This window comes from Aedes aegypti, chromosome 3 (assembly GCF_002204515.2).
Source record: "Aedes aegypti strain LVP_AGWG chromosome 3, AaegL5.0 Primary Assembly, whole genome shotgun sequence".
In the NCBI taxonomy this organism is placed as follows: Eukaryota; Metazoa; Arthropoda; class Insecta; order Diptera; family Culicidae; genus Aedes; species Aedes aegypti.
Genome location: NC_035109.1, coordinates 270,635,206 through 270,659,858, shown reverse-complemented (window position 1 = coordinate 270,659,858; position 24,653 = coordinate 270,635,206). Strand labels below are relative to the sequence as shown.

The window sequence follows — 24,653 nt, the reverse complement described above, 5'->3', positions numbered from 1 at the left end:
GCAAGTGCTTATGCTAAGAATTTCATGGAGACGCATGATCGCTCATTATTGTCGAAAGTTTCAGTAGGAGCAGTTTGAAACAAGAGTTTGTTTGTTATAACAGTGCACTCTGGAACATTCTCTCCTAATCTCAAGTTATAAACAGAACGGAAAAGATAACGATATTGCAAAGTCATCAGAGCCGGTTTCATGAAAATTCGCATGCGTGCTCGAACTAGTTCCATCTAGAATAATATCGGTCAACCTGTCAGTTGCGAGTTCAATTCTCTCAGCAGGTAGCCTGTGCGGTCATCAAACTGACAAATCGTTTATGCTGTCTTTTGCATTTGCACCACCGCAGAGGGGATGTGAGCCGTTTGGCGTTCGCAGCAACTGAATGCATTTGCAAATACCAGTCGGTCCCTAGCTTATTATGATGGGCCGGTTCTTCATGTTGTCCACATCTATTTGCCTATTTGTTTTGGAAACGCTTCGCCGGGTGCAAAAAGTCACGTACGCCATGCATTCCCCGATTATGCAAGTGAACGATGATTGGGTAGTTTTTGGAACCAGAATTGGGCTAGGCTTTGTTGAGAGGGATCAACATAAGTGGTAGCTGATTTGGTCGTTTCTCACGAGATTATCAGCTGATAAGCTCCAAAGAAACTGCCAGAAAATTATAGATTTATCATAAGGTGTAATGCGGCTGGAAGATCACGTTCTTGTCACGGTCATTCAAGAGTTCAACGTTTTTTAGTTCTAGTACCTTCACTTGATTGTGGCTGTTATACATGTTGCTCTAATTTGGTTTCTTTGTAGCTATAAGAATGGTAATAAATCTTCGAGATGTTTGGTGGAACACCTATAAATAAATGAGAAACGAATTTAGAAGTATGCCATTTAGTATTTTCAGTATTTGAAGAACTAGATTCGTATGTATCAACCGATCTTTACCATCCTGCGCTTGTAGCTGTATTGAAAATTTCGTTGCCGTGTAAGTTTGTGGATGCAGCTGAGGTTAATCGGTACAACTTCAACAAAGCGGATATTGCTTCTCTTAATATCGCATACGAGAATATCGACTGGACCCAAATAGAAAGCATGAACGATATTGACTTGGCTGTTAGCTTCTTCAATCAAACAGTGACCTCTATGTTTGAGCAATATATCCCTGTTGTCCAACCACGTTGCAAACCACCATGGTCGAATGCCTACTTACGTCGCTTGAAACGTGCACGCGCATCTGCTCTGAAAGCATATTCCAGAGAACGCAATGATTATACGAAGCATTGTTTTGTGGCTGCTAGCAACCGCTACCGCCGCCATAATCGTTTTCTGTACTCCAAGTATGTGGAAAGGAAGCAGTCGGAGCTAAAACGGAATCCTAAATCATTCTGGAAATTCATAAACGAGAAGCGTAGTGAGCATGGTCTGCCAACTAACATGTTTCTTGGAGAAACTACTGCCAACTCAACCGAAGCAAAATGTTACCTCTTCGCCGACCATTTCTCTAGTGTATTCAATCCAGATGCTGCTACGGATCAACAAATTGAAACTGCTTTACGCGACGTTCCTGAACACATTATTTGTTTAAGTGCTGTGGAATTCACCGATAATGATGTCTTCGAAGCTCTTTGCGGAATGAAGTCTTCATCTGTACCTGGTCCAGACGGAATTCCATCGGTAATGTTGAAAAAATGCGCTGGAGCCCTGTGCCAGCCATTGCGTATGATGATAAATCTTTCTTTGCGGAGTGGAAGATTCCCTGAATGCTGGAAACGCTCGTATATGTTCCCAGTTTTTAAAAAGGGTGACAAGAAAGATATCGTCAACTACAGAGGTATAACTTCACTGTGCGCGGGTTCTAAGCTGTTCGAGATTTTGATGGGAGAGGTGTTGTTTCGAAAAATGCAACCGCACATTGCTACAGAGCAGCATGGCTTTTTCCCTGGGCGTTCCACAAGCACGAACTTGCTTGAGTTTACTTCGCTTTGCATGACCGGAATGGACGGAGGGGCGCAAATCGACACAGTGTACACCGACCTTAAAGCAGCGTTTGACAGAATAGATCATCGAATTCTTCTAGCAAAACTTGATCGTCTAGGTGTATCATACGATATTGTTCTTTGGCTTCAATCTTACTTGTGCAACCGTAAGCTGTCTGTAAAAATTGGAGACACAGAATCGTTTATGTTTTGTAACACTTCGGGAGTTCCACAAGGCAGTAATTTAGGACCATTATTATTTGCTATATTTTTCAACGACGTGTGCTGTTTGCTTCCGCAAGGCTGTAAGCTAGTGTACGCTGATGATTTGAAATTGTACCTCCATATTCGTTCTACTGGTGATTGTCTCGAGCTTCAACGATTGATTGACTTGTTTACTGAATGGTGTAATCGAAATCTTCTTATTGTTAGTGTTTCTAAATGTTATGTGATAAGTTTTAGTCGTAAGAAAAATGATATTGAATATCCCTATTGTATTGACAATCAGCTACTGACAAGAGTATCTGAAATTAAGGACTTAGGTGTAATTCTGGATAAAAAGTTAACGTTCCATAGTCATTACCTCCAAACAATTGCTAAGGCCAACAAAAACCTAGGGTTTATAATGCGTGTCGGTTATGAATTCCGCGATCCGTATTGTTTGAGAGCTTTATATTACTCGCTTGTCCGCTCTGTGTTGGACAGCAATTCAATAGTATGGAGCCCGCATAGCAGTAACTGGATAACCAGAATTGAATCCATACAGTCGAAATTTGTGAGGTTTGCTTTGAGATTTCTTCCTTGGGCCAATAGATTTGAGCTGCCTCCATACGAAGATCGTTGTCAACTTTTGAGAATGGAACCATTGTACATAAGACGAAACCATCAAAAAGCATTATTTGTAGCTAAATTATTAACTAGTAAGATAGATTCACCTAAGATTTTAGGAACAATTGGGATTTATGCCATCGAAAGACCGTTAAGAACTAGAGGATTTTTGTACCTTCCTTCTCGTCGTACACTTTACGGGCTTAATGAGCCTATACGATCCATGTGCAATGTGTTTAATTCAGTGTATTATTTGTTTGATTTTGACTCGTCTATAGAAATTTTTAAAAATCGACTCCGTAATGCTCGTTAATATTAGCTGTGTTAGAATAACTTTAGATTAAGTAGATCATGTAGACAATGTTGTTCGATGATTATTTCACAATAAATAAATAAATAAATAAATAATTGCACTAGAGTTAGTATTCTTTGACAGAAACGCGTTTTTATATTACCTCAACTGTAAGGCCGTCTTCAGTGTCGTGTACTAGAGTCATATTTTTTCCAATTGATCATGGAGTGCTTTTAGCAACCCTTTGGGATCTCTTTTCCAAATAGCATCATTTTTCTAACATTTTTTTCAAGTTCTCAAAAAAAATCTTTGGTCTTTGGTTCCGGAGATATTCCGAATTTTCATGGGGGCCGACACTTTGCCTACAAAATCCTTTTGACTTTCTCCAAAAGAAATTATGGAATAGTTTCATATCAAGATGATCAGTGGCCAAAACCGATACTAATTCTAGAACTAGAAGAGTTTTCTAAAAGCTTGTTATAGAAATGGTGCGAAAGCATAGAAAAAAAAGTCAGTAAATGCATCTTAGTTGCAGCTATTTTTTTATATTTTTGCATACAAGTTTTTAAAATTGTTTTCCTATTTTTAGAATTTGTATCGGTTTCGATCATCGGTTATTGGTCATACTGTTGTTTGTGGCAAAACAATGATGATGTAGCTAGAGGGTTTAATACTTTCGAGATTTTAACGGTGATTTCTGGTTGATCAAATCAATAAGTTCAGAAAGGTGAGATCATGGCTATTAGATTTTAACCACTTTCATTGAATCCAATTGCTAAGCTACATCTCTCAATTGACTTACCAACGGGGTCAACCGCGAGGGCAACATTGCGGTCCAGAAGCGCGAAAACTGCCAGCAGGAGTAATGCAGCCGTCCTCAGCGATGGTGCCGGTTCGGGAGGATTTGTGGTTACACGCAAAAACCGCAACATGTCTATTGGTGGGCGGCGGTCTGTTTCAGGCGAACGAGATAATTTTGACGGCGTGGTGGCTCAGAACGGTGGGCAATTGTGTGACGGAGCGTGCGGTGGGGTTGGGTTGCTCAGGCATACAGTCAATGCAGAATCTGAAAAGGGAGAAAAGCAGATATAGTATTGAATCGGTTGAATAATTTGATTATGGGTATAAACTATTCCGCTTTAAAACAAATTCAGTAATATGTCAATATAATACCCTATTTTGCCTTCCATTTATTGCAGTTTATTTATAAACGTGATTGAAAAGCATTTTTGAAGTTTCAACCATCGAACAATACAAAGCTAGATTGTATGAATAAGCCATATAGCGATATCTTGTTAGCTTTAAGCACAATGTTAATACACATGTTTACATGCTCTATAGAACCAAGCCAGAAACTCATTTCAGTTTTCTACGAGATTTTTCATAGTTATGAATTTGGAGATTTTCTAAAGTTTCCTTTCAAAATTTATGTAGCAAAATGCAAAAACGGTGAAACATGCCTATTCTTACATCATCAACAATGACGACACCAAGTTCGCAACACAATTGAAAGTTCCCTTCTCCTAAACAAGTCTAGTCCGAATCGATCAAAACAATGCTCAAAGTCACGACCACTGTTCTCATGACCCATTGCCTATATCAGGCAAGGTTATATATTAAAGTACGCGCCTGTCTGTCGCTGATCGGCATTCGATTACAAATGTCAAATGGTAGTTTCGCCTAATGTCTATAGTAGATATCATTTGAATACACATATTCTAGATATAGGTTGGTTCATGGATGAAATTAGGCCTCAAACCGGTTCCCGTGGGTTGCCCGACGCGTGACAAAGGATCACTGCAACAATTAACTGATGTTACATCAGATTTTCTCCGTGTCATTCTCTGTTAACGTGATCCTAGGTGGGGGAATCAGGTATTCAAATTAGCCGGTTCAGTCTCTTGTAACAATGTGTACGATGTGCTAATCAGTACAAAATTTATTAATGACTTGATCATGGATCCAGTTTCAGGTGGTTTTAGAAGGTCTCCTATATGAATTTTTACATTATGTTTTGATTTGATTGATATTGGATACAGGCATCGCAATTTAAAATTAATCGCCGCTCTTTTCGTGTATAAGTTCTGTTTTTAAGATATTATTAGAAACCTTCAATTTTATAAAACATGCAATTTTTTGCAATCTACCCTGGCTTCATCATTTGGTGGAGAGGCCTGTGCCATCCGCAAACAAAGATTCTTGGCATCCTTGACCTTGAGGCAACTCAGGTAAGCCAGATGTTAAAATATTATATAATATTTGTCCAGAAATGCTGCCACGAAAAAACACCAGCTCTTACATGAAGTTTTTCAGACTTGGAGTTCTGTTAATTAACCTGAAGTGAACGATTTGACATATAACTTTGGATAATTCTAACTATATGTTTTGGAAAATTATTATTATTATTATTATTTATTTTTTAATTTTACGATGAAGCCTTTACTGTCAAATGCTTTTGCTATGCTTAGAAGAGGAAGACCAGTAGAATAGCCTTCAGATTTGTTGGAACGAATCAAATTTGTTACACGTAAAAGTTGATGAGTGGTTGAATGTCCATGTCAGAGTCCGAATTATTCATTGGCAAAAATTGAATTTTCGTTGACATGTTACATTGTTCAAAATGGCCTTTTCAAAAAGTTTTTGAATGGAGGAAAGCAAGCTGATTGGACGACAGCTTAATGCTTCTGCAGGATTTTTGTCTGGTTTTAAAATTGGTACAACCTTAGAATTTTGTCAGGAAAATATGCGAATTGAAAACATGTGTTAAATATATCAACTAAGGATGATAAGCTTCTTTCTGGATGTTTCTTGATGAGAATGTATAAAATTCCATCATCGCCAGGAGCTTTCAAATTTTTGATTTTTTTTAATAATAGTTCTCACTTCTTCCAAATCAGTCTCTCAGGAATTTTCGAAAACGTTCTCTTGATTGAGAATATTTTCGAAGTCCTGAGTAACTTGATTTTCAATAGGACCAGTAAGTCCTAAATTGAAATTATGCGGGCATTCTAACTGCATAGCAAGTTTTTGAGCTTTTTCGCAATTAGTTAGTAATAATTTGTTTTCCTCTTTCAATGCCAGTTTTGGCTTCTGAGGTTTTTTTCAAAACTTTGGATAATTTTCAAAAGGGCTTAGAGCCAGGGTCCAATTGAGAAATTATATTTTTAAAATTTTTGTTTCTTAATTGTGAAAAACGTTTCTTGAACTTTTTCTGCAAATCCTGCCATATAACTTTCATAGCAGGATCGCGAGTGCCTTCTCCTCACGTTTTTAAGACGGATCAAGAGTTTTAGATTATCGTCTATAATCACGGGTTTGCAATGCTCCTGGCTTCAACAATGGAATTTGTTAAAGTTTCAAGAGCATTGTCAATATCAAGTTTTGCTTGTAATGAAATGTTAACATCAAGATTAGAGTCAATATATGTTTCATATATATTCCAGTCAGCTCGAGAATAATTGAAAGTGGAGCTGATAGGATTGAGAATCGCTTCTAGCATAATTTGAAATGTAACAGGGACAAGATCAGAATCAAAATCAGCATGAGTAATCAGTTGGCTACAAAGATGACTAGGTTAAGACCAAACCAATCGTAGATGGATTTCTAGAAGAGGATTAACATGTAGGGCAATCAGGGTATTGAATTGAAAAATATCCTGAAGAGCACTCATCAAATAAAATTCTGCCGTTGGAATTACTTTGAGAATTATTCCATGACCGATGTTTGGCATTGAAGTCACCAATGACAAAAAAATTTGACTAATTGCGAGTCAATTTTCGCAAATCAACTTGCTGTCCAGAGCTATCGATATCGGCAAAGGATTTTTCGTGGGTAGATAAATTTGAAATTAAAAGATTCGAACGGCTACCCGACGGATTAAAATGAGTTTGTGAATGAGCCTCGACGACTCACCTACGCGAAGGGCAAGCCCAAAGATTTGACTTATGATTGCCCCCGCAATTGGCGCATATGAACTTATCGGTATCTTTCTTCACTGGAAGTCCTTGGCGTGAGAAGAACCTCCGCAAATCATGCATTTAGCATCCATGCGACAATTTTTTGTACCATGACCCTACTTTTGGCACCGACGGCACTGAGTGGGGTTCTGGTAATTTCCTTCAGCTTTCTGGAAATGTTCTCACGTCACACGGACAACGAACATAAGTTTTGCCCTTTCCGTTAAAAATTTAAAAATGTTTGAAAATCCAATCTTTCTTACCATTCTAACCATAAACATAGTGTTCTGTGAAATTTTCAGCTTTCTATGTGGTGAATTAAAGGTGGCCCAAAGGTGATGTAGGTTTATATGGAAATTACTATGGAGAAATTTGGAAAAATGCTTGGAACAATGTTCCAAACACGTCAGTACTGTAATGTAAGCACAAACTTATCACCTTATAGTGAAAACTCATTCTTTAAATCTTAATGAAGGATGTTGCTGAAGAATTATATCCCATTTGAGCTAATATTGTATGAGATTTTTGTAGATGTTAGCAGGGATATAATCCCATTTGAAACTTAATGATAGCAAACAAACTCATGAATATCTTTTCTCCTATCCGTCGGATTGACTGGCACTCTTCAGAATTTTTTTATTATGTTTTAAAGAATAAATTTTTACTATGGGATGATAAGTTAGTACTTACATTCCAGTACTTACGTGTTCGGAACATTTTTCCAAATTTCTCCATAGTAATTTCCATATAAACCTACATCAATTTTTGGGCCACCTTTAAATCACCACATAGAAAGCTGAACATTTCACAGAAAACTATTTTTTATGGATAGAATGGTAAGGAAGATATGGGAGATTGGATTTTCAAACTATTTTGAATTTTTAACTGCCCTGTAGAAGATCTTTGGTTCGGATATCAAATTACTCTATAATTGACGATCGACAACATAGCTCACTATACTTGAAACTGAGCTGCAATGCTAGAGTCGTTGTTGAAAAATTATTATCGCAGTTGTGATTCAACAACTTGCCAAAGATTATTAAATTAAATGCTTTTGGCCTCTGGGTAATTTTCACCTATCCTTGACATTGACCGATACCAATGCTCGTCAGCTTGCCGAAATTGCCATGAAGTGTGGGAATGTTTTTTTTTAACGTGTCTCAAATGCAAATGCACTTCATCATTATCCCAGTTTTACTATCTTTAAAGAATGACGTATTTACCACCGTCGCGGAATTTAATGATCAAAACAATCTCAAACATTGACGTTAAATACTCTGCCCACTTGAAATCTTCAAGTGGACAGATCTAACCAAGCTACAACTTTAAAATGCGGCGGGTTTAATAAACTTCGGTGGTCATTAAGTGTGGTCAAGAGCTCATAAAAACTCTCAACAACGGTAGACGTCATCACACAATTTAGGAGGTGATGGACATTCAAGGAAACTGGAAGTGTGTGCTAGTGGAAGCGGATGGAGATGTAACAATTTTAAATAGACACTCGTTGCATCGGATGGAAGTAGTTGGTCGGAACTGCCGCGGCTTTTGACTGGTTCAATGCAACGGCACTCATTCTGCTTTCCTTGGTGTTGATATTGAAACGTTTATCAAGTTTGATTATTAAATTACCATCAAGAACCCTGCCAGTCATCTCCGGCTAGTTATATAATTGTGTCTGTACGATACGAATCCTACTGCAAAGATAATCCTTGAACTCACGCACAGCGTCAATTTAAACCTAGCAACACGAGAATGTAGAATTTGTGTCTGTAGATCAACCTTACCCAAAATCCACGATGAACCGCGAAACAAAAAACACGCGTCGTTTGAATTTAACAAGTCACTCCTGGGCCCGAACTGGGGGCGCACCTCTCTGCACACCTCAAGTAGAACAGCATGAAGGACCAATTGGTGGTGGGTAAATGAGGTTGCTTCAAGATCAACTCCTTTCATTCCGTTTCGATGTGAGAGCCCATGGGAACGATCAGACGCTTGACTACGCCATCGATGCGAAATTGGCCCAATCTTTGTCTTTTGATGGGTGCCTTTCTTCGGAGGTTAGTATATAGGAAAACGATTTCTTCAATCTATAAATAAATACGACAAGCGTAACAATCGACAACGCGGTGACACTTTTCTTGGCGCGCTAGGACAAGTGTGAAGCTACCTACTTCACATACTAAGCAGCGCGCTATGAATAAGATTCTAACGTTGCGTTAATGTCAAACAGTTTGTAATGCAATTTCGATATTGATCTTAAACTTTAAAGGCATTAAACAACATACGATAGTGAAATTTATATTTTTATTTTAGCAGAAAGCTTAAAATAAAACGAAAAGGTTAATTGTTTACTATCATTTCATTTCAGTGCCTTTGAAAACGTGAGAAGCAGTATAAGTCGGCCATGGTTGGATTCCGTCACATTTCACCTTAAACCACTGCGTTTGATCCAGCCAGGTAAATATGCGCACTGAAATCAAGTCACGATCTGCTCCGAGGGATATCATTGTTTTCGGATCATCCACTCCACCCTCGCTGCTGGGGCTTCGGCATAGTGACTTGCTGCGGCGGCGGGTAAGTCTGTGTTTTTGTTGTCATTGTTTGAGATGTGGAGGAGAATCAATTCGCGGGTTGGAAGCTGAGGGGAGCTTCTCTTGTCTCAGATCCACATCCCCTCCCATTAGTTGAATAGTATTCGTTGTTCGCCCCAAGTTGGCAGCGTTGTCGCGGCCATTGGTTGATTTAGCATTATATTTCTTCCCGCCGTCTCGATGAAGGAGCCACCGTAATATGCGAACTGAAAACGCGGTGGAATGAGCAGGAGATTTTGATTCATAAATGCGATTTAGCTCAGTTGGTTCTGGAAAGATCTGGATCTAGAATATCGTTTTCAAAACGTGTTTTTGTAAACATGAAATGATTAACGACGATCTTCTTCTTATTTTTCTTTGGATAACATTCCTACTCGGATGGATCTTACTTCTTTTCATTGTTCTCTAATAGCACTTCCATCCACATTTACTAATCGAGAGCTTTCTCTGCCACAGATCATTCGTTAAATATGTGGTAGGCACAATGAACTTTTTGGCTCAGGGAAATCAAGGAAATTTAAATTACAATAATGTCATTATGTCGTACCGTTCCAGCGTTGGTGACTTTCGGAATACTTGGTTCACTGTACAGTTGTGAGAAGTGTTTGATTCGTTGAATCTGTTGCATTGCTCCTTTATGGGCGAGCGACGGAATCCGGATCAATTGTGTCCGGTTCGCATTGTGCGGGTAAAACTGTTGCATGCTTCTGTGGGACGAGCAACGAAATCAAGATCGGGTCCGGTCGCGTAACAATCGCACTAATTAACGATATCGTTCATCCGTGTGTTTGCTCACGTATTCATTTCAAATTATATCTTTAGCGATTATCAAAACGATTTTTTTCCCATATCCAAACTCATGCATTCAGATGCCGGTCTGTTATTTTTTGTTATAATAATGAGAGCAGCAGTATTTATACATTGAATATGCTACGGATCCTGAGTAGCGTTTGTTGTTCCTTAATAGCTGTTCTTGCAATAACTGAGTAACAACTGCGGGCGGTCAATCATGCTCGTGCTCACTTGGTTTACTGTAGAAATGCGCAAGCACGTGATTCTTTCTTCTCTTCAGTAGGTCGTTTTCACACACTCCGTAAAAGATCGTCATGAGCACGCGTCGTTCAAAAACTCGTAATGTTTCAATGTCCTCTACGAGTATTGCCTACTACCTAACAGTCTTATCGGCGTCTTGTGCATAGTACTCTTAGTGGGGAATGTAGCTTACCAGACTGCAAGGTCTCATGGAGTCCGTAGTAAGCACGACTTACAGAAATAATTTGTTTTCGAATTTCTGTGCTGCAGGTGCTATCCGACGTTATTAATGATCCAATGATCCTGCACTTTCTAGCGCGATGTTGAATAGAAAGCAGGAAAGACCATCGCGTTGTCGAAGTCCTTTGCATGTTACAAACGAGTCCGATAACGCACCCAATATTTTCACACGGCACTGTACACTAACCATCGTTGCCTTGATCAGTCTAGATAGATCGCGCTCTTTTCTTAAGGTGAAACTCCTTTGAATTCACTAATAACTGTATAAAAGTAGTGGTACACAAATAATTTTCTTCTATTTGTTGGTAATAGTGAAATTATAATTGGTAAGACGTTGTTGCTAGTAATCGCAACTTCCATTTGAGTCTTTTCCTTTTCGACTAAATAAGATTGCTTGATGTTGTACGTAACCATCAACGTATCTGACAGCCCTGCAAGCGAGCAGCCGGCGTAAAATTAGAAAAATAAAAAAAGCGAAATGCTGTGATCAAGTGATTGTTTTTAGCTCGGTTTGGTGAAATTTTAAGTTGTTTTGATCAGAAATCAACCAGTAATTGTTCTAAAATTACCAAGTAGTGAAAGTAAACTGTGTTGGAGGTTCTACGTTTAGCGAAAGTGGTAAAATTCCGTGTTGAAAATTAGCACGGTTCGTGAAATTTTCACCAGCTACTAGTGTTAAAACTACGGAAATCGTAAGGTAAATAGTGTTTTGATGTCTCGTTAGCAATTTGGGAGTGAACTTAGTGTAGGTAAGTGAAATATTTTGAGAAATAATGTGGACTTCCTGAAATATGTTTGTATATGTGAGGAAGCCATTTTCACTGCCATGATAGGGTTTCTTTCCTATATGTCCTTAATATTGTCAGTTGCTGCTAATGCATACATGCACCATGAGCTAGATAAAGCCGCTTTTCAGATCTATTGGATATAGATTGAGCCCCGTCCAGTTCGTGTTGAACAATCGAAGTGTACGGTCGTTCTTCTATAAATCGGAGCTAAGACCCCTGTTGGTTCGTACCTCGGTTATATCTCGGAGCGCTAGCGCTACGCCTTCCGACGAAACGATTTCGTGAGTTTAGTGCGACCTGACCGCAAAGTATTACCACCTCTAACCGCGATTTTATTCGCGAGTGGGGTTACCTTTCGAACCAGGCGATCATACGCGTGAAAAGTATCGGGGTATTGTAAACCACCTGTTTGGGCGACAAAGCGTCCCCACCTAGTGCATGCCGTGTATGTGAACTACGAAGGGCCAAGCTATTTCTTAATACTATAGTGCTTGTGAAGTGTTAGAAGTAGAGTACAAGAAGACATCTGTAGCTGATAAGCGACGAACTTGATCGCTACTGAGCAGAGAGAAGAACATCGTAAAAAGGTAGGGTCAGATTTTCCAATTTCTTATTTTCAATTCCCTCCGCGCTGGGGTAGGTAGTGGGTGACCACTATAACTTTATGTGGTATTTCATCTTGCTGAAGTTGTTGGTATCAAGTTAAGTGTTGAATGGCATCCACCAGTGGGGGCGACCCAGGAGGGTCAAATAGAAGAACTCTTCCGTTGTATATGGACCCCCACAACGAGTTCGGTACTGTGATAACCTTGCTAATAACCGGTAAAGATGGTACAAATCTCCCAGTTGAACCGTTCATCATTGGAAAAAAAACTTGAGGACTGGCCGATAGAAGTCTCTCAACTTCATCGGGAGCACACGCATACTCGCCGACGTGCTGAAGGACCGTGGATTCGGCATCGTAGCGTTGCAGGAAGTGTGTTGGAAGGGATCAATGGTGCGAACGTTTAGAGGTAACCATACCATCTACCAGAGCTGCGGCAATACACATGAGCTGGGAACAGCTTTTATAGTGATGGGTGATATGCAGAGGCGCGTGATCGGGTGGTGGCCGATCAATGAGAGAATGTGCAAGTTGAGGATCAAAGGCCGGTTCTTCAACTTCAGCATAATAAACGTGCACAGCCCACACTCCGGAAGCACTGATGATGATAAAGACGCTTTTTACGCGCAGCTCGAACGCGAGTACGACAGCTGCCCAAGCCACGACGTCAAAATCATCATAGGAGATCTAAACGCTCAGGTTGGCCAGGAGGAGGAATTCAGACCGACGATTGGAAAGTTCAGCGCCCACCGGCTGACGAACGAAAACGGCCTACGACTAATTGATTTTGCCGCCTCCAAAAATATGGCCATTCGTAGCACCTACTTCCAGCACAGCCTTCCGTACCGATACACCTGGAGATCACCACAGCAGACAGAATCGCAAATCGACCACGTTCTGATTGATGGTCGGCACTTCTCCGACATTATCGACGTCAGGACCTATCGTGGCGCTAACATCGACTCTGACCACTATCTGGTGATGGTCAAACTGCGCCCAAAACTCTCCGTCGTTAACAACGTACGGTACCGACGGCCGCCCCGGTATGACCTAGAGCGGCTCAAGCAACCGGATGTCGCAGCGGCATACGCGCAGCAACTCGAGGCTGCATTACCGGAAGAGGGTGAGCTGGACGAAGCCCCTCTTGAAGACTGCTGGAGAACAGTAAAAGCAGCCATCAACGATGCAGCTGAGAGCAACGTCGGGTACGTGGGACGGAGTCGACGGAACGATTGGTTCGACGAGGAGTGCCAGGAGATTTTGAAAGAGAAGAATGCAACGCGGGTGGTCATGCTGCAGCAAGGGACCCGGCAGAACGTGGAACGCTATAAACGGAAACGGCAACAGCAGACCCGCCTCTTTCGGGAGAAAAAACGCCGCCTGGAGGAGACGGAGTGCGAGGAGATGGAACAGCTGTGCCGGTCTCAGGAAACGCGTAGGTTCTATCAGAAGCTCAACGCATCCCGCAACGGCTTCGTGCCGCGAGCCGAGATGTGCAGGGATAAGGATGGGAGCATTCTGACGGCCGAACGTGAGGTGATCGAAAGGTGGAAGCAGCACTTCGATAAGCACCTGAATGGCGCTGAAAGCACAGGCATTGAAGGACGGGACAACGGAGGAAATTCCATCGTCAGTACTGCGGAGGATGGAAACCAACCAGCCCCCACTTTGAGGGAGGTTAAGGATGCCGTTCACCAGCTCAAGAACAATAAAGCTGCTGGTAAGGATGGTATCGGAGCCGAACTCATCAAGATGGGTCCGGAGAGGCTGTCTGCACCGGCTGATAGGCACAATCTGGGAAACAGAACAGCTACCGGAAGAGTGGAAGGAAGGGGTAATCTGCCCTATCTACAAGAAAGGCGACAAGTTAGATTGTGAGAACTTTCGAGCGATCACCATTCTAAATGCGGCCTACAAAGTACTCTCCCAGATCATCTTCCGTCGTCTGTCACCTGTAGTAAACGAGTTCGTGGGAAGTTATCAAGCCGGCTTCGTTGACGGCCGATCGACAACGGACCAGATCTTTACTGTACGGCAAATCCTCCAAAAATGTCGTGAATACCAGGTCCCAACGCATCATCTTTTCATTGATTTCAAGGCGGCATACGACAGTATCGACCGTGTAGAGCTATGGAAAATCATGGACGAGAACAGCTTTCCCGGGAAGCTCACGAGACTGATAAGAGCAACGATGGAAGGTGTGCAAAATTGTGTGAAGGTTTCAGGCGAACACTCCAGTTCGTTTGGATCCCACCGGGGACTACGACAAGGTGATGGACTTTCGGCCCTGTTGTTCAATATTGCGCTAGAAGGTGTTATGCGGAGAGCCGGGCTTAACAGCCGGGGTACGATTTTTACGAGATCCAGTCAATTTGTTTGCTTCGCGGATGATATGGACATCGTCGGCCGAACATTTGAAAAGGTGGCAGACCTGTACACCCGCCTGAAACGCGAGGCAGCAAAAGTTGGACTGGTGGTGAATGCGGCCAAGACAAAGTACATGCTAGCTGGTGGGGCCGAGCGCGACAGGGCTCGCCTAGGTAGCAGTGTTACGATAGACGGGGATACGTTCGAGGTGGTCGACGAGTTCGTTTACCTTGGATCCTTGCTGACGGCTGACAATAACGTTAGCCGTGAAATACGGAGGCGCATCATCAGTGGAAGTCGGGCCTACTATGGCCTCCAGAAGAAGCTGCGGTCAAAAAAGATTCACGCCCGCACCAAATGTACCATGTACAAAACGCTCATAAGGCCGGTAGTCCTCTACGGGCATGAAACGTGGACGATGCTCGAGGAGGACTTGCAAGCACTTGGAGTTTTCGAACGTCGGGTGCTTAGGACGATCTTCGGCGGTGTGCAGGAGAACGGTGTGTGGCGGCGAAGGATGAACCACGAGCTCGCCCAACTCTACGGCGAACCCAGTATCCAGAGGGTGGCCAAAGCTGGAAGGATACGATGGGCAGGGCATGTTGCAAGAATGCCGGACAGCAACCCTGCAAAGATGGTATTCGCTTCGGATCCGGTTGGTACAAGAAGGCGTGGAGCGCAGCGAGCTAGGTGGGCGGATCAAGTGCGTATCGATTTGGCGAGCGTGGGGCAGAACCGAGGATGGAGAGATGCGGCCACGAACCGAGTATTGTGGCGTGAAATTGTTGATTCAGTGTTATCTGTGTAGATGTTAACTAAATAAATGAATGGCCGATAGAAGACTCTAGAAGTGTTAGCAGATGTACCAAGTACGGGCCCGGAAGCCTGCGCAAGTTACCAAACTCTTAAAGTTGACGCATCTCTGTGACGGAACCGAAGTTTCAGTAGTGTTGCATCCAACACTTAAAATTAGTCGCTGTGTGATTTCCACCTATGAGGTGATAGAAAAGGGAGATTTTGGAGAACCTAACTGCCGTGAATCGCAAGTCAGTCCCATTTGTATTTTCGTCAAAATTGAGTTGAGTTCAGTTTTCAACATCTTTTCCAATGCTCTTTCAGCTGCACAAATGAAATAATATGATTTGTTCGGAAAAATTAGGAAAAAACAGCAAGTCAAATTGTCCCATAATGAAAAGTAACCGCATATCAGTCCCACTACAGACTTTCGCGCAATGGAACACAAAAATGCAACTTGTTTTGATCATCTTTATATTTTTCTCAGTAAGATATCATAGTGATAAGCAAGTTGTGAAAGTTTCATTAAGATTGGAACATGTTCCAATCCTCTGGAATTTTTTGAATATTCGTATGGAAAACTAGTTTGAAAACTTCAGAGCCCATTTTCTCAATGCCTACTTTTTACAGATGGGACTGACTTGCGATTCACGGCAGCTAAGCAGTCAAGAATGGTCAAAGCCCGCCGGATATTGAAAAGCAACAAAGATAGAACTGCAGCTGTTATTTTGACGTTCAACAAAAGCGTATATCCCGCGCAGTGTTGTGAAAAACTCGATTTCTCATAACTCACGCTTGAGATTTTTCATGCGTGAGTTGTAAACCACGCAACTCAGCAGTCAAAAAATCATGGATGAGTTGGCTCACCTTTTGGACTCATTGTCTCGTTTTTTCACAGTTTACTCACACACGGCAATAATTTCTTGTTATTTCGGTTAAATTACACTAATCCTTTCTAACGTAAACAACAACATTCGGGTTTCAAGAGTGTTTGACGGGTTTTTCGACTGAGTCATTTTTTACGGTTTGAGTTGATTGAGTGATTTTGCATCAAATGAGAGCATCAAGCATCAAGCATGAGATTTGCGAAGCAGATCTGAAATGAGTTTGCTTTCTCGGGAGAGCGTATTGATTGAGATTTGAGGGTGAGTCTATCAGCACTGCTTGTAGGTAGATTTTAGCTTGGACTATCAATGGCCCGACAAGTCCTAGCGGGTCGAAGAGTTATGCGGCATCGGATAAGCAAAGCTTAGGGGTTAATTTCTTTTCTGCACGTCGAAAAGAAAAGTGTCGGTTGTCGTGTGCCACTTTTACCCAAGTGTTTTGATAGAAACCGACGAATCTAGATCAAAGACTTTTCTTTCGTCGCGCAAATCGGAAGGAAGCTGTTCGAGAAGTGTTGGACAGTTGGACGACCACTTGCAAAGACACAGCTCGAGTGATTGCAGAAGATCCATCATCTGACTTCATGATTGCTTCTGCTATTTTGTTGACGCCCGTTAGCTGATCATTCATATAAAAATCCTTGGGAATTACTCTAACAGCTTGGGAGTGGGTTTGTTCTTCGATTTTTTCGAGCTCTAGCAGACAGCTAGTCGCAAGATATGGCGCGGTTGATAGTTAGAAGGTGCGCATTGATTTGAACGGACTATTCCGCCAGAGAATCTTCTGGAATTGACGGTCGGGGGAGTAGAGCAAGATTTGCCGGTACATTTTTTCTATGTCCGACGCAATCGAATACCGGAGCTTGCGAAACCGCAATGTGATGAGAACCAAGTCGTCTTTGACGACGTGTCCCTTTATTAGCTCGTCGTTTAGGGAAACTCCGGTGCTCGTAGCGCACGAGGCATCGAAGACTAACTGAAAGTTGGTAGTTCGGCTATCTGGTCTAACGATGCAGTGATGAGGCAGATACTACGAAAAAGCATTAGTCTTCAGATCTTCGGATTTAGTGACTCCATATGACCCAGCCGATGGTACTCCTCAATGAAGACCGAATACACCTGCATCAGCTGCAGGTTAGCGTTCAGGCGTCTTTCCAAAGAGATAAAACAATGAGTGGCAATTTCACTAGACTCGCCTAGAGCTGAGAAAACTGCTGATCTTTACAGAAGCTGAACAACCAACCCTCCTGATTGATCCCGAACGGTGGTAACAGAAAATGTGCCTCACACAAAGTTTCTTTGACGGAAAGTTTGCCATTGGATTGACATGATTCAAGCTTCCAAAAGCGTGCCTGTTGAGCTGATGCTGCAGATGTGGACAATGCTGATTTTAGGCGAAGAAGATGAACCAAATTTGGCCGACACAACCCATCTGAACACGGTTTTCTGCGGATTTCGTAATAAACCTCCATTTCTAGTATCATGTCGATGGAAGGTCGGATCTGCCAATAGAAATAATAAACCATAGAAGAATAATGTCGCTGGTGTTCCCTTCGTTCTCGTTCAGAAACATGTTGGGTACATAAGTGTCAAACTGCATACATTTTCGCGTTGACATTTATAGCCCCACCTATCTCCGCCAGCAAAAGATGTTCCTACTGCGACGTCAGCGACATTCTTCTTCTATGGTTTATTACTTCTATTGATCTGCCAGAACAATGTTAGCGGGAATGTTCCACTTTTGTGTGTTCAACTCCTTGACTGGTAACTCCCGAGTTATACCTGGCAGCACATGGAACGAGAACCTTGCGACAAAACTCGAACAATAGAGCTCGATTCAACAGCATAAGACAAAACGACGGTAGCATTCCCAACGCCTCCGGTTTTCAGGTAAGTTCTGATACAACGAAGCTTCAGTTTCTGCGTCCACCACGGTCATCAAAATAATCTGCGTCGCTGGATCCAAAAAAGCTCGAGCCCATACCGCATATCCGTTGCAATCAGCAATCTTCACCATCGCAGTTTGTAGCAAGACGATCAAAGGAACGGTTCAAACACTTACGAGAAGAACCATTGGTGCATGGAAGGTCGATGGACCACTACTGATTGACGGAGCGACTGCAATTGGTGGTAGAAGAGGCTGAGGCTGAACTGCAATGATTGCGCATCGGTTCTATAGACTCGAAATATGTTTTAACTATAACTTTTTTGTTGTCAAACCTCTTCTCTAGTAGTTCCCAAGCTACTGAGAAGTTGTCCGAAGTAATTTCGATCGACACGATCACTCGTTTCGCATCCTTAGCTAGAGATGAAACGAGGTAGGAAAATTTGTCAATGAGCTTCAATTGGAGATTCGAATCGATTAAACTGACGAAAGCATCCACGAGAGATAACCCAGTTTGTTAAGGTTCCATCAAAGGTTGATGGTTTCACCTCTGGTAACCTTATCCGACATTTTGGTTTGATGTAGATGGAATGCATTCAGGGGTACCTACGTAGTTGTGAGGTGATGAGCTCATACACTTTCATATAATTACGCTCGAAATCATCTCGAGCTTGCTTGTTAGCATCTTCATTGAACGAAACATTTTTCGGAGCATCCGTGAACTCTTCTTGATCCTCACGCAATCCCAGAAACACCATTTACAATCTCTGCACCTTTTTATCTATTTGCTTAACGTATGTACTAAACAGGCTTATGAGGTTGTTCATGCAAAATCGTTCTTGACGAGACAAAAAGTGCTAAAATATCGCTAAAAGACACTCGCCAGAACGTTGCACCACCACAACTTCGCTAATGTTGAGCAAAAGACGGTACGATTTTGCGTCAGGATTAAACTTAACTCACTCTCAACTACACGCATTCAGTGAAACTATCCAATTTATTATCGGACAAGGTGGAAGAAGCATTAGGATATATTTGTCATTCAGGAGCTACAGGCATACAAGATAAAGACAGCGAAGGTGATTGCTACGAGAGTACTATGTACAGTGGAAACCTATGTAACCTCTAATGATGAACGAAGTTTAGGATGCCATTCAACAGATAAAGAACAACAATGCCGTTGATAAGGATGGTATCGGTACCGAACTCATCAAAATGGGCTCAGAAGGTAAAATGCAGAAGCATCGGCAGAGAGTCAGAATTTGGGAGATGAAATGGCCTATGCTATAGAGCTACACAGCCATCGAAAACCATGGAAGTGAACAGGTTTCTAAGGCAGTTATCAAGATTCATTACTTCAGCTATGTATGGTATGCAAAAATTCGTTCGAATAGCCAAATTTCTACCATTGGGTGATGGTGTGTCATGTGCCTGCTTAAAGGTGTCATGTGAAGATTGGAGAGCTTGCCCACACCTCCCCCCCCAAGAAGCAGAATCTATTACTAACGAAGAAACTTCCATGCTCCGGAAGAATAAGTAGGGTAGATGAGTTATTTTTCTTCTTAATACCCTATATTCATCTCATTCTTAGCTGCTTCTTTAATCTGTTCTTGGAATTAGATCACCAATTGGAGTTATGCGAAACATCCATTAGAATTTTTTGAGAATCTGATTATGTATAACATGTCGTTGATATCAATAAGTTAAAAATTAAGCCGAGGACACCATGCTATGGATGTAATGGCTAAACATGCATCTTTTAGATCACGCTAGCTTGAAACGTACACAAATGAATCATTATGGCTCATGAAATGTAATGATCCAACTAATATTATCTGTACTTGTCATAACACACATGCATAGGTTCAATAGCACAAGCAAAATTTCCATTGTTCTGTATATTATCCTAATCAGTATTTCAATAAAATAGGTGTTCAATAAATGCAGCAACAACTGTCGATCGTTTAATTTATGCTAGCTTTCCCTTGGATCGATCCAAAGCGATTAGTTCAAAAGTAGACATCTTTTGCTGTATGTATCGATTTGCATGCATGCAAATGCATTCGTGACCGATATGCCGGCCGGCATGGCTTTGCATTTTGGAACCAGTGGAAAGATTCCTCGAGCATTGGTGTTGCTCTTTTCGGGCATCTTACCTGCTTATCTGCTACGATGCATGAATGACAGTGAAAAAGTTTCCATTGTGGAAACATTTGGTCATCCGGACGAAGAGTGCGCTTTGAAGAGTTTCTGATGATTCTTTCGAAGGTGGATACTGATCTGGTGACAGACATAAAAAGCTATCGGCTGAGTATTTAATATTTATTAGATAGTATAGTGGCTCACTTCATTTACTCAATATGAAATATTACGAATAACACGTTCTTTGCATTTGATGTATAGTAGGTCTTTATATGTTATTTTGTTTTTGTATGTAGGTACCTTGTTATTATTTCTCTTAAGGGAATTCGAAAATTGACGTCTTAAGATGCAACTTGCAGAGATTGAATTCTGACAAAATTGAGAGTATTTCTCACTTATCGCTCTCTTTCACCATCATGATCCGCAGAGCCTGTTTATCGTCTGCTGCTTCAGCTCTGATTAGATGGCGGGGATGGTAACAGTGCAATAAAAAGCTCCAAACCAGGCGGACACTATTGCTATCCGATGCTTGGAAATTGTATGTCATACCAGTATAATAAAGCACCTACCTTTAATGGTAAATAATAGAGATGGTCGGGTCTCGGGTTTTCAAACCCGAAACCCGACCCGAACCCGAACCCGACGGGTTCGGGTCGGGTTCGGGTTTGAAAATTTTTATTTTTTCGGGTTCGGGTTCGGGTCGGGTTTGAAGGCTAAAAAATTATCGGGTACGGGTCGGGTTCGGGCTTGAAAAATGTCGGGTTTGGGTCGGGTTTGGTGAGAATTGTTCACAAAGTAACAACCTGAAAGCTTCCCAATGCATCAGAAACAATTAATTTATCATATTTTTTAACCCGGGTCCTATTCGGGTTTTTCTTAGAAAACTTGTTCGGGTTTCGGGTCGGGTTCGGGTTTGAACAGCGAAAAATTTTCGGGTTCGGGTCGGGTCCGGGTTTGCTTTTCAATTTTCGTCTCGGGTTCGGGTCGGGTCCGGGTTTGAAGGAATAAAATAAGTCGGGTACGGGTCGGGTTCGGGTTTGGAAAATGTGAAACCCGACCATCTCTAGTAAATAAGCGAGAAAAATGGGTTTTATCATCGCTCCCTATCTTGGGGATCGCGTTTGCTGCTGCTACTTATCAAATTTGTAACAACTTGTGAAACATCGCTGATCATGGACCCCGATACATATGGGATATTTTCCTTCGTTTGCTTTGATCTTGCTTCAAAATCAATAGAATACGAATTATGCAATGCCAGGAGACTCTTAATCCTACTCAAAGGAATAATCTTCCAGCTTCCGCGCGGTTTGTGAGGGTTTCCCACCACTGTTGTACAAAATACAGTAGCGCGACGACTGAATTGTTAATGTAAGGATATCTAATGTTAACCAATCCTTACATTGTATTTTTATCATTCTGCTTGTACGAATAACTGAAATATGAATCAAAAGATTCAACGTAATGTTGAGGTTGATTCCCAAGCTGTCATAAAGCTACAATCGACGTTTCTTGTAAGTTCAGACACGTTTAAACATCAACCTGAAGTCAAGTGAGGGTATAATATAAACAGAAAAAGTTACAACATTAGAGACAGCTAACTTCACTAATTGATTGAACATACGTTTTTTTCTGCTATAGAATTTTGATCAATTGGACTAAGTAGCTATAGAAAAATATGCAATTCCATTTTTCATCGCTTGATGGCATTTTATAACGCCTCTTCATAGAAATCAATATTTATGCGAGAAAAAAGGCGTCAACAGTTTTCAGCACAACAGCAAACCTAACACAACAAAAGCAGGTATCGAAACGAACCTCAAAGTCGTCCATAGCTGCACCCGAAATGATCACGTACGCACGAATAAAGAGAACAAAGAGTAGCAACGAAATGTCCGACCTTTTGCCCTCGAAGTCGTCTACGAGTTTAGGTGAAATGTCCAAGGCAGAGTACATTTTCTCAGACGACAGTAAGAATAACAAGAAGATGCTTTACTCAAACAGACGACTAATAATCACTTCTAAGTGACAAGCCTTTTTGTGGCAGCAATCCGGTCGAAATTTTCACGGGTAGAAGCTAGAAATTTCTGGTAAACCGAGCTCGCCATATCTCGAAGACAGTCAGTCACGTCTGCCACCGTAGCAAAAGAATGAGAAAGATGACCGATTCGTTTTTGGGTAGAAACCTGTTAAAATGGGTCCCTAAGCCGTAGGAAATGCAAGCAGCTGATAATAGGTTTTACAACCAAAGTTATGCAATATTTGGAATAGCTGCATCAGCTTAGAATTCGAAAATGTTGAATAGTCAATTATCTTTTACTGGATATTTAAGCGACAGAACGAGTTGCAGAACGACAAATTTGTGCAACTGCGGTTCAAGGGACCATCCAAGTAGCCTTTGAAAACCAACGTTCACTATGGATACACAAAACGATATCGTCACAGACAAACAGACGTAACACTTAGAACGAATATCGATCAAAATCATAGTCACGAGGACATGTACGCCCAATGCTAAAATTGGCGCGTTTGGCCGACGGGCCAACAGATGGCGGTAGTGTGTAAACGTCAAACGCGAACAAAAACGATGCGAGCGCTGCGGGTGGTGGATTGGCCACCTACCATATTTTTGAAACGACCGTTAAAAAGGTGGTCGATGGACATTGATGAGAGTGTGACGTCTGTTTGTCTGTGATATCGTGATATGGTATATCGAGTGACACGAATTGATTGCAGCTTTAATATAATATATTATCTTATGTCAGATATGCACATGTTATTTGAACACGTTATATCGAATATGAAACATACCACTATATTCATAAATAGTTACTCCATACGCAATACGCAATCGAGCCTCAATTAATCGAAATCACAAAAACAAATCTTAGTATAGTCGTTGTGGCACCACCTTCTGTTTTTTAACTACCGCTGCCTTGCCTGTGCGTTAAACCAAAAGTTGGAAGTAGTGCGCTGTATTTCTAATCAGATGCTTTATACAGCACACTATTTCCGACATTATGTTCAACGTACAGGAAAGGCAGCGCTAGTAAAATATGGAAGTCGCTTTTCGGTTTAGTGCCATAGAGACTATAAGAATACGATGCCAAACGCTAGCTCCCTAAGATCAATTATCAATTTCTCTACTGACACTATTTTCAGCTCTTGTTTGAATTCGTGGAGCCACGAGACAACTGTTTGATAGGAAAGAATTACTGACGGATTGTAGCTAGAGGTGAAGAAGCAATCGGAAATTTACTTCCGAAGCTATCACGCTAGAACAACAGCGATAAAATCTGTTTCCGACAAATTTGAAAGTAGTAATCAGATTGTTTCCTGACTGATTCACAAGAGCAAACATTTTTGTATCTTACGAACTTATCAGATTAGTTTTCAGGGTGACAGCGAGTAGCAAACTGAGATAATACCGAAGGCAATTACATCAAAACTAAAACTGGTTGTGCAATTGTAAGCGGATACAAATATTTCGTCGTGTTTATTGGATCGGTTGTGATATCATTTGTTCAACGTTGCTCAAATGACTCATCGAAATGGATTGCTGAGAGTCAGGTTGCAAAACTCGTTATCATTTGATAGCGAAGCGAGATCAAAGCAAACGAAGAGAAAATCTCCAATGTTCACAAATTAGTCGATATTTCAATTTTTACCGAATCTCTTCAATTATAAATATGGCTTGAATTCAATTGAAGGTTATAGTTCCAAAATTTACAAGATTGATAGAGCTGCAGCTTTATTGTTCAAAAAAACATCATTATCAAAATAGGTCACGCCTCTGTTCAGTCGAAAATCTGATCTTCCTGGTTAAAAATCTTGTCGGAGGCGATCAACTAGTAAACACATAACCTTTTTTCGAACTGCTAAATTTACATGACTCGAGAAAGCCTTGTCATTGAAATCATCTTTAATGTACGGAAAAAAGGCGTCAAGATTCCTCAGAAAGACAAAACCATCCCAAACTACATATGGCTGGTATCGACACAGACCCCAAAGTCGACCATTTTCGAGTGCGAAGAGCTCACGTACGTACGAATCAGGAGAATAAAGCGTAACAAAGGATAGTCCGACCTGTCGTCCTCCAAGTTTACTTTTGAGGAGACAGAGCTCAGTATCTTCGACCACTATCTCTATACATATCTGCTTCGCACAGTGTTTTACGCGATTGGGCCTCAATTAAAGGAAATCACTCATCGTTCTGGCACTAAACCGAATAGCGCCTTCCACTGTTTTTTTTGCTAGCGCTATCTTTCCTCTACGTAGAATTTTATGA

The 24,653-nt window shown here is 41.4% G+C and overlaps 1 protein-coding gene across 2 annotated transcripts in view; it reads right to left on the bottom strand.

Moving 5' to 3' along the window:
- The window catches only part of LOC5577230 (Ig-like and fibronectin type-III domain-containing protein 1), a 643,389-nt gene that overhangs the window by 179,270 nt on the left and 439,466 nt on the right, over nucleotides 1-24,653 (bottom strand). Inside the window, exons 1-2 of one of the 2 annotated variants that reach the window (XM_021851414.1) lie at nucleotides 8,825-9,183; nucleotides 3,887-4,150 (exon numbers count right to left, since the gene is read on the bottom strand). In XM_021851414.1, coding sequence (XP_021707106.1) covers nucleotides 3,887-4,016 — 130 coding nt within the window. In that variant the 5' untranslated portion in view covers nucleotides 4,017-4,150; nucleotides 8,825-9,183. Of the gene's footprint in view, nucleotides 1-3,886; nucleotides 4,151-8,824; nucleotides 9,184-24,653 lie in introns of those variants that run through there. The other variant, XM_021851413.1, reaches the window with a different exon arrangement.